Source organism: Crocuta crocuta, unplaced genomic scaffold (assembly GCF_008692635.1).
Source record: "Crocuta crocuta isolate KB4526 unplaced genomic scaffold, BGI_CrCroc_1.0 scaffold912, whole genome shotgun sequence".
NCBI classification, from domain to species: Eukaryota; Metazoa; Chordata; class Mammalia; order Carnivora; family Hyaenidae; genus Crocuta; species Crocuta crocuta.
Genome location: NW_027531033.1, coordinates 208,085 through 221,540, shown reverse-complemented (window position 1 = coordinate 221,540; position 13,456 = coordinate 208,085). Strand labels below are relative to the sequence as shown.

At 35.4% G+C, this 13,456-nt stretch overlaps 1 protein-coding gene across 1 annotated transcript in view; it reads left to right on the top strand.

Annotated features, from left to right (window-relative positions):
• The window catches only part of LOC144237342 (protein diaphanous homolog 2-like), a 522,961-nt gene that overhangs the window by 347,243 nt on the left and 162,262 nt on the right, over positions 1-13,456 (top strand). The window contains exon 10 of the mRNA XM_077770998.1: positions 2,225-2,320. Within this exon, the coding sequence (XP_077627124.1) occupies positions 2,225-2,320 (96 nt within the window). The remainder of the gene's footprint in view (positions 1-2,224; positions 2,321-13,456) is intronic.

The following is a 13,456-nucleotide window of genomic DNA, read 5'->3' as shown; positions in this document are numbered from 1 at the left end:
ATATCTCTACCTAAATGCTGTTCAAAATATAATCATATTTTCTCAGACCTATAAAATGGGTGATGGGCTTTGAGGAGGGCACTTGTTGTGATGAGCACTGGGTGTTATATGAACCAACTTGACAATAAACTATATTAAATAAATAAATAAATGTAAGTCTGATCAAGTCCCTTCCTATTGCTTATAGCTATGTTTCCCAATACAGTAGCCACTAGCCACATAAAAGTAACAAGCAATTGAAATGTAGCTAATCTGAAGTGAAATGTGTCAAAATAAAAACACATTCGATTTCTGAGATTTAATCTGATTAAAAGAATGTAAAAAACAAATGATTATATATATATTGAGTTAAACATTTATTTAACATATGAAAATAAATTTCATCTCTTTTTATTTTTTTTAAATATGACTACTAGAAAGTTTAAAATTATGCAGCTCACATGTTTGGCCTGCATTATATATTTCTACTGGAGAGTGTTAACTTACAGAAAAGTACTCAAACGCATATCATGAAATGATGATCTTTTATCATCTGGTCACCATATGCCCAGTCCATTCTGTCCTCTGCTAGCTGCATGCAAAGAGGGCTGGTCTTCGTGTCAGACTGACCTGGGTTCATACGTGGGCCCCTCCACATGCCAGCTGTGTGATCTGAAACAAGATGCTTTAACTCTAAATTTCAGTATCCCCAGATGAAAAACAGAAATAAAACCTATTTCAATGTGTTGTCGGATTAAAAGATACAACAAATGTAAAGTGATTCCTGCATAAAATGTAATTCTTCCAGGTACATTCTAGCCATGCCAAATTACTTTCAGTTCCTCTTTTCTTTCTATTATAGATAACAGGTGACCATTTAGATGTGTCTGCAGCTTTAATATTCCTAAATGTGCATAATCCCCTTTCCCTGGTTAGTCATTGGGGTTCTACTTTCCTTTCATTTTTTCTGTTTTTACCAAATATTAGACCCGAGAACCGCTGTGCTTCCCTTTGTTTTTTATTTAATATCATGTCCTAGTGAATTCATTTTAAAAGAACAAATGATTGATGTAACATTGAAGAAATCTCAAGTCAAACAAAGGGCATAATCAAAAGAGGTTTTAGCTTGTTCTTGCCCCATAAGAGAATTTTTTCTTCTGTGATCTGATACCCTGTAGTCATTCTTTAAACAAAGTAGGATTTAAATTTAACTTTAGAATAGCATCAAAAACAATTTCTTCTCCTTCACTCCTGTCTTCTCTTAACCTTTCTGCCTACAAATGTCCTCTAACCTAGACCCACACATTGAACTACCACTCAAATTAACCAGTTAGTTAGGATGCTTTTTATCATCAGCGAGGCTGGATGGTAAGATGGGCCTCAGCTCACTTGTGGATTGTCCACAGTGTATTAGAGTTTCTGGCAATAAACACCTTGAGGCAAATGCTCTAATAAATCTTAAATGTGTTTTTGATGTCCAGAATTGTCAAAGATAAGAGTAGGGTAAAATGTTTTAAGTGTATTTCCATTAGGAATTTCCATATACATCTTTTGAATACCCTGCTCATGGAATCTTAGCAGCTCTTTCCCATAGGAAAAAATTAGAAACACAACAGCATTCTAAAAGGGATGATGAGACTCTGGCTAATGTCTCTCAAATGTAAAATGCGGCCTTTCAAATGATTTGGTCACCTTTTCCTTCTACAATGTCAGCATTTTGAAATGGGTAAAGGATATGGATTAGGTACAAATTGAATGCAAATGTGTTTTGAAAATAGTGTCTTTTGAGATAATCGCAGATGATGGTTGAATGCTGATGGTATTAATACAATCAGTATTTAACCTTGTGTAACTCCGCTTCATCAAATCATGCCCTGCACATTGATTGTATTAAGCCAGGTCAGTGGTTTCTTGCTTAGGAATGTCTTATAAGAATCTTAACAGGAACTCAGCAGTAGCTGATCAGCTACTGTTTATTTGCATACTGAGTGTGTCATCAATAATACAAAAGACAAGGTCCTTAAGTTGAAAGAACAGTGGGATTGGCATGAATTTTGCTTAATGGTGCATAATAAGCAAAGTAGTCTGTGGTGCTAGAAATTGACAGGATCCATTAGGCTTAAACAGATATATGTCTTTAATTTAGGGATATTATGTAAATCTGACAGGAGTTTTTCCCTTTATTTTCCTGTAGTTTAACTTTAATTGCTCCAATATTAATTCTGATTTCTACTATCCCCTCCAGAGGGTGATGAGACTGGAGTAATGGATAATCTTCTGGAAGCCCTACAATCAGGTGCAGCATTCCGAGATCGCAGAAAGCGAATTCCAAGGAATCCAGGTAAAATCCATTATAGCTTACATGAGATTATAAAATGTGAATATTCTTAGCCAAATACCATGCCCTGAAAAAACTTCCCTATGAATATTGTTTTAACAGATGATCTCAGTTCATGTGTGAAGTCTCAACAGGCTTCTATGTCTATGTGATAACAAGTTTCAACTTGGTAAAAGTATATTCAAATAACTATAGACTTTGCAAAAATTTTCAGAAACAAGGACTCCTGCTGGGTTTCATATTAAATATTTTCATTGTTATTTTTTGTGCATGTGGTTTGGGTGGAATGTAGCTTAAAACCATAAATGTAATTAAATCATTAAAAGTAATTTGCCCTAGTGATGTCATATTAGCTATTTACAGGTAAGAAAACTGAAATTATACTTCTTTCTAGAGGTCATTTTGGCTCTGTAATACAATCAATTTGCCATTCTCCATGTTAACAAAGAGAGGAGAGGAACAGATAATGTAAGATCCCCAAAAGTCTGGAAGCATTTGAACCCCTTTTTCATACATTTTTGATTAGTAACAAAACCAGATTATGAAAATTGATCTAAGGGAAAGAAAAACATAAAAGAAGCCAAATAGCCTTCCTCACTCAAGTAGTACAAAAGTTGTCTGTCTTCTCTGTTCATACCCTAGGACTGAGGTAGGTAATAGCTTCTTTCAGAATAATCCAAGGAGCTATACACCTCCTCCTTTAAGGAAATTTCTATATTTTTAATTTATATCTTTTTGGAAGAAGAAGAAGAAATTAGGTGTATTGATTTTAAAAGTCTTCTTAGTGGGCGATGGAGCTATGTAGAAAAGTAAATGTAAAAGTTAATAATAAACATATAAANACTGGAAACCATCATATGTCTTCAGAGTGGAAAGTGGTAGCTCTTTCAAACCACTGTACTGCAAAAAAACACTTGAAGGCAATGGAGCCCAGTACAGAATTGTCCAGGAAGGCTTGTGGCAATGGTGAAATTTATGGTGGAAGACAAGAATACATGTTATGGTCATCTATTTTGCATTTGGGNTATCAAAGCATTAATAGTGAAAAGCAAACTGAAATAATTTTTTATCAAGTCAGTTCTCTGATAAGCAGCTGATAAGTATAAGCATGTTATTCTGTGCCATAAAAGAACTCCCATTATCTTTCTAGGCTGTTTATTTTTATTTTTTTATTTTTTTTATATTTTTATTTATTTCTAGGAGAGAGAGAGAGAGAAACAGCGTGAACAGGGGAGGGTCAGAGAGAGAGGGAGACACAGACTCTGAAATAGGCTCCAGGCTCTGAGCTGGCAGTCAGCACAGAGCCCGACGCGGGGCTCGAACCCACGAACCGCAAGATCATGACCTAAGCGAAAGTCGGACACAACCGACTAAGCCACCCAGGCGCCCCTAGGCTGTTTATTTTTAATATATATTTGCTAAGGCCCCTGTCTGATTAATCTCACATCTCATACTGACTCTAGAGAGATTGTACTGAGAAAGAGAGAGATCATTCCACAGGGTTTCTGTAAGTTTGGTACTCAAGGGATATAGTGTCATCAAGTGTGAAATACAGAAAATAGATTCACAAACTGCATAATTTTACAGTATGAATTTCAAATTGGGGCCTCCTTTGGTTTGTAGCTACAATGCCTCCAGGAACACACAGGGTGAAAAATATCAGCACATCTAGTCCTGGCAGTCATTCCAAGTGACAGCAGCCAATGCAAATATCCAGCAGTATAAAGAAAGTAGCAGTAGACAGTGGCAATGATTGATAAAGCATCTTGAGCATCAGTGTTCAAATGAGGGAAACTCGGAGGATGGCACACCATTGACAAGTCTGCCAAAAACTCTCCTGCCTGCTTGCCTCTTTCTAAAAGCAACAGAACTGGGGATTTCCCCAGACTTCCTCCTTGTTTCTGACTTCCTAACTAGATCATCTTTTCTTGCTGGCCTCCTTTTGTTGTCACTTTCTTAGGTACCTTACTTGGTTCCTTTTCAATGCCCCATTGACTTTATATATATTTTCCTTGGTCAACACCAAAACCCTTGCTCCTTTGAAATAACATCTATTTCAATAGGATAAGATAAAGTCAGAAAAAATCAAATTATAAAGAAGGCTATTTTTATCAAGTAAAATAAAATAAGAAGAAATAGCCAAAAAATCTGAAATCAGAGTCAGCCACAAACAGCAGATGTACTGCTCTGCTTGCCATATCCATTATTATCACTTACAGATGGAAATTGTGATATGTAAAATACAGATATCTACAATTGTGCTTCTAATTGCAGTGTTTTCAATTCAGCATTTCAACAAAATGAGGTGATGGTTTATATTCTTCACTAGAAAATCAAAATATTAATAAATGGCATGATTGATTGCCTAAATTATAAATATTTCACACTGAGCCTGTGTCCCCTCCCCAGGAGCTACCAAATTAGGCATCTCAAAGCTCCCAAATACTGCATCTAGTCCAAATACTGAGAATGTTGTTTTCAGAGCCGCAAAAGATATATTTCAAAGGAGACTATTATAAAGGAATACTTATGAAAAGAATATTGATAACTAGAGTAGCACAGACTTCAACCAGTGAGAATATACACAGCCAGTAAGTAGCCACTATAGTTGTACTAGTACAAACCAGCTGAATATCAACCCAGATTATAAATTTTGTTAATACCAAACTCCTAGATTAGGAAATGAGCCCCTAAAATTCATTAATTTATTTTACATCTGATCTGTGAAAAGTATATGCTAGATATTGGAGGAAAATGTAAAAACAATTAAGATTTCCTTAATTATAAGACTCTTGTGTCTTGTGGGAAAGATAAAAAATACAGAAAATTTACAGAATAAGGCAGAAAATAATAAGTATTATACAAGAAGTATATTAGTATACTTTCTGAGTTCAGATGAGGGAAATATACCTTATTAGATATATCAGAAAAAGAGTCATGGAAGAAAAGGTTCTGAAGGATGAGTATGGATTTCAGCAGTTGGAATTAGAGGTAGGGATAATGTGCAAATGAAATGTCATTAAGAAAAGTGCCTGGGTGGCTCAGTTGAGCATCTGACTTTGGCTCAGGTCATGATCTCCCAGTTGGTGATTTTGAGCACCGCCTTGGGCTCTGGGCTGACAGTTCTGAGCCTGGAGCCTACTTCCAATTCTGCGTCTCCCTCTCTGCCCCTTCCCTGCTCGTCTTTTCTCTCTCTCTCTCTCTCTCTCTCTCTCTCTCTCTCAAAGTAAATAAACATTTTTTTAAAATAAAAATACAGAAATAAGAAAATGCAAAGCACTTTGGTAACATGGCAGATAGTATGCCTAGTAAGAAAATAAGCTATATGAAATATAGAAGTATGGAGATAATTCTGGAAAAGTAAGTTGGTGCTACAACATAGAGTGCTTGAATAAGAGTCTAAGGTGTTAGCACATAATTCTTTTGGCAATGGGGATATATTGAAGGTTTTTAAGCAGTGGAGGAACATGATCAAAGCAATATATTAAGGCATTTAATGTATAAGAATGTAAGTGATGAATTAGATTCTACTATCATACCCTTAATTAAGAGAGATAATTTAGGGGAAGAGGGTAGCCAGGAGTCAAGGATAATCCTAGGGTTTTGAGTTTGATTAGCTGAAAGGACAGTTAAATTATGAAAGAAAACTATTAAGATCAGGAAAAAGAGTGGTAATGGGAGATAAAGTAAGTTTTATGAATGTGAAACTGAAAGTGACAGTAGAGCATTGAGATCAAGAGGGCCAGAAATTTCTTGGAAATATAAATATAGATTTCATCACAAGATGGTTGAGTTTGTGAGACTTCTGGTTATAGTACAGAACTGGAGGGGATTATTAGAGTGACTATTAAGAAAAGAAGGATCAAAAAACAGAACTTTGAAAATGTCCTCACTTGGGGGCTAAAAGTAGAACTAGCAAAGAAGATAGACCAGGAGTCTTTGAGCAGGTGGGAAGAGAAGCAGAACATTATTCTAGGAGCAAAGGAAAAGGGAAGTATTAAGAAAGCATAAAAGGTGGGCATTTTCAACAATGACATATGCTATGGCAGAATCAAAAAAGATAAAGACCAATGATTTGCCATTTGGGACTTTTCTATCAATCTTTTAAGAGCATCTTTTCAATATTTGGATGGAACTGGGAACCAGAATGCAGGAATTAAGCAGTGAGTAGATGATGAGGCTACAGGGATTAATAGTATTCATTTGACAAATGAACAATTCTGTAGGATGCTTCCTCGGTGTCATGTATTGGGTTAGGTACTAAGGGTATACCACCAATCAGGACACTTGCCTCAAGGAGCTCACATGCCTTTGGGAAAACAGGAATGTAAGCTGTATGACAAAATTGCAATGTATTTTTATATGTGCTGTTATGAGAGAGGAAGCAAGTGCTTGTGTAGCCAAGGAGTTAGAGTAGCTTTCCCCACCCCCATCCCTTTGCCTCTCAGATTTACATCCTTTGAATATGGACTGTGCTTTTATGAGTTTGGTAGGTGAAAGGAACATCTCACTTTTCCTTAATAACCTAATATATATCTATCCCTTATGAATTTTGCTGAACCTTTCTGGACCCTCTTTGCTACAGCCTTTGTTAGCACTCCGGATGATAAGTTCCATAGCTACAATCCACTTTGGAAAGAATTACCAATAAGTATTCCTGACTTTGTCATTATAGCATCAAAGATAAGCTTTGGAAGAAAAAAACACATGGAGGAAAACTTTGCAGGATTGAAAAACACACTTAAAATATAAATACACAATGCCATATCTGTTCTATTACTGAATACCTGTTGTTGATACTTAGAACTTGCTTCTCTTCTCTCAACCAACTTGACTTCTTCATTCTTTGCCCACTAGAAGTAAATATAAACAATTCTTCTTAGCAATAGATACCTAACAACTATTTTGGCTATTACTAGATTTTGGTATATAGTTATAGAAATTTAAAAATCACATAAAAGTAGCATTATGAAGAAATGAAGCCAGGACCAGAATAAATGTAATTCAGTTTTAGAACTAGACAGGGTAACCAGGAAAATAAATTTGAAAAATAAAAGAAACTCAGGGGACACNAAAAAAAAAAAAAACCACCTGTATTTATTAGGGAAAATATATTTACAATAAAACAAAACCCAAATCCCACATTTTCCTGGGCCTCTCTACCTTGCATAAATAACAAAACTCACATTTTCCTGCTTCTTGTCTTCACATACACTTTCAAGACCTCAACTGCCTATAAGCGATCTCTGCAACATTCTGAGAGGCTCTCAGGAGGCATTTCACAAACATAGTCACCCATTAATTTTCTTCTCCTCCACCTCTAATACCATGCATTTCCATGCCTGCTGTTTGCTTTAGCAATGGGCATTTCCATGCCTTCATGATGCCAGAGTTTGACAGTGATCAGTGACAAAGCAGGGGGAAACATCTCTCTCTTCCTTTACTGTGACACTTAACCAGTATACCAAGCAGCACTAGCTTGTTTCTTAAAGTCTTACATTTTGAGGGAAACAGCTTTGAGTTTTAAGTTACATTCCTCTTGATCCCTGTAGGATTTGGCCTCATATAATGCCCATAGACAAGCCCATGACATAATCCATGTAGCACTCAGTATCATCCTCGTCTTTTGATGACCAAGTTCTATTGGGGCTTTGTATTTGTTTGTTTTTATTATTACAAGGTCAAGCTGGTCATTAATACCAAACTGCTTACTTCTTTCTCCCTTAGGATGAGTTATTTCCAATGAGGTTCCTCATTCTTCTATTTTGTAAGTGTTCAAATCTTGGACTAGCCAACTAAACCCCATTTTGTCTGTAGTAATTATATTGCAGTGTGCAGTTCAAATCTAGTAAAAAATGGCATAATGCAAGCAAATTAAAATGGGGCATTTACCCAAATGACATTTATTGATCAAATACTATGGCCCAGGCAATAGTGCTAGGGCCCTGGAGTGTAAAAATGGATAAAACATGGGTCTTAGATTCAAGCATTCACAGACAGATATATACACAATATAAATGTTATGTTATATATATGCAGAGAGTGCTAAAAGAGAAACTGCCTAGAGAATTTAAGATATCTTTCATAATGAAAGTGGCATTTGAATTGTGTTTTGATGGATGAATAGTAGTTTACTTGGGAGAGAACAGGAGGAGTAAGCATTTTAGGTAAAGGAAATGGCAAATACATGCAGTGGAGCTAGGGAAGGGTACAGTGGCAATGATGGGAAGTTTGTCACAACAAATAACCAGTAGAGCTTTTTAAGTAGAGGATTACATAAATATGTACACATACACACACACACACACACACACACACACACACACACACAGAAAAGCAAGAGGGGTTGAGGATGGAAATAACAGATTGGGGGGAGCATTTATATATATAGTGTTATAGAAACCTTGAGATTACCTAGAAACAGTATGTCCAATGAGAGGTAAGTAGGCCAAGAACAGAGTATTTGGGAATCACAGTATTGAAGAGGCAAGTAGAGGAATCAACAAAGGACATTGAGGGGAAAAGGAGTTAGAAAGAAAAGAAGAGAAGCTGCAAAAATTTGACATCTAGAATACCGAGGATAGACAGAATTTCAGAATGGAGAAAGTCAGCAGGGTCATATTCTGCAGGAAGTTAAGTAAATTGATGACTGAAATAGACCAATGGGTTTGTCAACTAGCAGGTAACTGTTGATCTTTTCCCAAGCAGTTTCAGTGGAACAGTGAAAGTCAAGAGCAAGGTTCTAATGGATTAAAAAATGAAGAATATCTTTTGTAGAGAAAAATAGAAAGTGATAAGGTAAATTGTGTCTCTTCTAGAAATTCTGAGAGGAAACTCTAGACACTTATAAGGGTCTTGAAGGAGTTGCTAATCATAAATTAGTATGTCTAGTTTCATTTACAAACATATAGCCTTTTCCACTCTTAATTCAATTGTATTTATTGAGCATATACTATATGACATAATTCAAATATGTTAGCATACCTAGTGCTTTACAGAGTTTGCAAAGCACTTTCTCATTTATTGTGTGATATGTGATTCATAGTCATCTAATGCAGAGAGACTTGTCTCATAAGTTAAAATGAAAGACATTTGTGGTCACATATAAAGAGAGAATAGATTGGGGGTTGAAGAAAGGTTTTCTTAAGTTAACTGGGTAGAAGCTGGGGGAGATGTGAGGACAGAGACAAAGGATAAGACCATCTTCAGAAAATCTTTGTCAACTTTAGAATCAACTGGTTGCAACTGGTGAAAGTCAGGAGTGGGTGGGTCATAGTATATATGTGATTTTCTTGAGATGAGGAAAGGAAAAGGTGAAGAAGTAGCAAATCAAATAATCCTTAGGCAAGCCACTTAGTGTTCTCAGTAGTGTTAGTTAGCTTGGCACCTCTTGGCAATAACTAAAAGGTAAATAATAGGAATCTTGGAGAATTGATCAACATTCAGGTCATAGATAAATATACAAGAATGGGTAAGATAATTTTGAGAAAACAAACATTTGTGGCACTGGTTCTCACCCCTGGCTACACACTGGAATCAATCACTTTGAGGAACTTCTAAGAAATAGCCACATCCTGTTCCTCTCTGGACAAATTAAATACAAACTGTGGAGTCAGAATCTGGGCAGTGGTATGTTTTAAAAGTTATTCAGGCAAGGGTGCCTGGGTTGCTCAGTCAGTTAAGTGTCTGACTCTTGATTTGGGCTCAGATCATGATCCCAGGGCCGTGAGATCAAGGCCCACATTGGGCTCTGTGCTGAACGTGGAGCGTGTTTGGGATTCTTTCTCTCTCGCTCTCTCTCCCTCTCTCCCTCTCCAAAATAAATCAAATTAAAAAAATCAAAATTATTCAGGAGATATTAATGTGCCACAAAAGTTGAAAACCACCAATTTATGCAACTAGTGTGGAAGCTTGGAACACATGAAAAAGAGCACGAAAGAGGTTGGTTATGGAGGTGTGAGGAGAAAGAAAGCTACTGTGTTATCACTTTTCAAAGAGAAAATGCCAACTAACATCATGTATAGCCAAGAGAACCAATAAAATAAGGAAGGAATGGAAAGGATCCATTGGATTTAACTATTAGGAATTCATAATAATTTTACCTAATTTTGAAGACCTTTTTTTAAAAAAATATATTTATTTTTGAGAGAGAGAGAGACAGAGCACAAGCAGGGGGAGGGCCAGAGAGACATGGAGACAGAATGTAAAGCAGGCTTCAGGCTCTGAGCTGTCAGCACAAAGCCCAACGTGGCTCGAACCCATGAACTGTGAAATCATGACCTAAGCCAAAGTCGGCTGCTTAACCAACTGAGCCACCCAGGCACCCCTTTAAGTCCATTTAATTTAGTGTCATCTTTTTTCAACACTACATGTGAATTTTATGACAAAGTATATACCTATATTAATTACATAGATTGTTTGTTTTCATTTTATTTATGGAAATTAAATTCTATTTCCGGGACAGGCATACATATGTATTGATTAATAAGATCTAGGTTTGCATTAAGGAAGGTAGGAACAGAGGATTACTATGTGGTCTGTCCTTGATTATTCTTTCACAACTATAAAACAAATTGAATACAGACCATTTATGCCCTATTTATATGCAAAATTGTCCTAAGCAAGCACTGATGATGTTCTCTATAGAAATTTCAATCACTTTTGCTTGTCTCTTCTCCTGCACAATATAATCAGCTCTGCTGCACATTTCTTCTCGGGTGATCTCTGCAGGCCAGTAAGTGATAAGGTCAATGTCAGTTGATTTTTTAATGAGAATATGAATTTAGCAGGATTCCTTTAGATATTGGGATGTGGGATAAGTTAGAACAATTATTATGCAGTAATAAATTTTCCTTGGTAGTTTTAATTCTATGTCAAGAATTTACAGGCATGGTAATGTTGGTAGTTAAGCTCACACAACCACCTGCTTCTTTTATAAACCCTCAATTCGGGAATAAATGGTTGGAACCCTATATGTCAGGTGAGACCACTCTAATATGAATAGACATTGTGCATTTGTAACTACATTAACCAACACTGTATTCATCAGACTGTAATAAGTACCTTGAATTTTCTGGGAAACTAATTGCCTTCAAAATGAAAGGGGAATAATTATTTTAATTGGTGGTTTGTGATTATGGGCTTATCTCTTTCATATGGATTCAGTAGTATATTATTGTGTATTTTCCTAAACAGGGATAGGAATTTGTAAACTCTGTTTCCTCATCAGCCAAATTCCATCTGCTGCTGCAGTGTCCGAATGTAGCTAGATTCACCTGGAAATGAATGTACCTCCACCCATCTTTTAATTTTTGTGAAACCTTTGAACACACCTCTCTTGCGTATAATAATTTGAATCTTAACTCTTGGTAATTCCTTTCCTTGTGTCCATTAAAATGAGAGGAGTAGAAGGTAAAGGAAGAAAGGAAAAGGACAGTGAGTATCTTGAACTCCATAGGACTCTTTTGAGATTCAAGTTTTTTTTATTATTATTCGTTGGTATTATTTGCATTTGCAAAAACATGAGTCCAGAGATTTTGAACCTAATATAGTGTTTCACCTATTCCAGGAAACCTTGTAAGGTTATGCTAATGCCAACCCTCTTAAAGATATACATGATACAAAGTGTTACAATACTACAAGGCTTAAAACTGTGTTTCACTATTAAAAGATTATGATGTATTTTTAGCAGCTAGCACATAACTCAGTTTAATATATGTTCTTGATAACTGTTTGTTGAATAGTTCACGATTTTAAAAAAAAAAAAAAGATTTGAAATCTACATTAAATCCTTTTCAATATATTATACCTGAAGCTATCTCTGAAGTTTGAAATTTAGGGGATGAAAGAAATAGAAACTTCATTCTACGTCACTGTAAATGGAATTCCATTAAAGCTGAGTTTATTTTATGGGCAAACTTAAATGTCCAATGTATGTTACCTTCAGATGACCTTTATACTAGTAATATTTAGGCTTGACAATTAAAGAAAAAATCTGAGTTTATCTAAAACACAATATATTATTATATGTCATTACTCTTACATCCCTCGTGCTTCCATTTGAGTACCACCTTTTTGTCATTCTCAAGTCGCAATTTTTTCTACTTCTAATGCTTAAAGGGAAAAATTCTTAATACTATCAGAGAAAATACAAGAAAAATAGAACGTTTTGTTTAAGTTTTACGTATCTTCTCATTATTCTGCAAATATGCTCTGTAAGGGGAAGTAGACAGGAGTTAGTGAATCTCTTTAGCATAAATGTAAGTAATTAATAGCTTTTCCAGCTTTCTCACAGATCTACTCAGAACAGATCTTTCTTAAGTTTAAGAGTTTTTATTTAGTATATATGAGTATTTTAAGGATTTTAACTGTTTATTTGAGGGACATCTAGAATCCAGGGTGATATTTTCTCTTTCCACCTGAGAAAGTTTTAGCTTGAGATTTCTAGGGTTATTGGTCTGTTCTATTGTTTGTCTCACATAGATGCAATATACAGCAAGCAATACAGTACCCTGTGAGCAATGAACAGGGATTTTTTTTTTATTTCATGCATTATTCACAACTCTGCAGTGGTTTCAGAAAGTCAGTGTATGTCCCAGACACAAAGAAATGAAAAAACACAGAAACAAGGATATGATTTTCATATCGTTGTTTAGAATGTTAATACTGTTGTGAATGGATTTCATCTTCATTGCAAAGTTGTAATAACTGTTATATTTTTAGCAGTCATCTCAAGAATCAAGAATATACATGTCTATCTTGTTTCTTAATGAAATGATTATGTTTAAATATTTGGATCTAAGCTATGAAGGGGAATTTCTATCAGGAGGGATAAGCAGTATGACTTTGTATGGATAACCCAATGTTTATTTTAGTTATATTTGTGACATCATTTCAGTTGCCTATATCAGTACTACTTTAAGTGGCAAACATAATAAAAGATGACTGTGTTTTGAAAATAAATGTGATTTCATTTTATTGTCACCAACAGATAGATGGAATCAAAGAAACGTGCTGGAATTGAAAAGAAAAAGTTCTTTTGAAAGAATTTTTCTAGTATATAGTTTTCATTTTATGGTCCAAATTTAAATGAACTCTCATGCACTTATAGAGAACATTAAATAAAACAAGTTTAGTTAA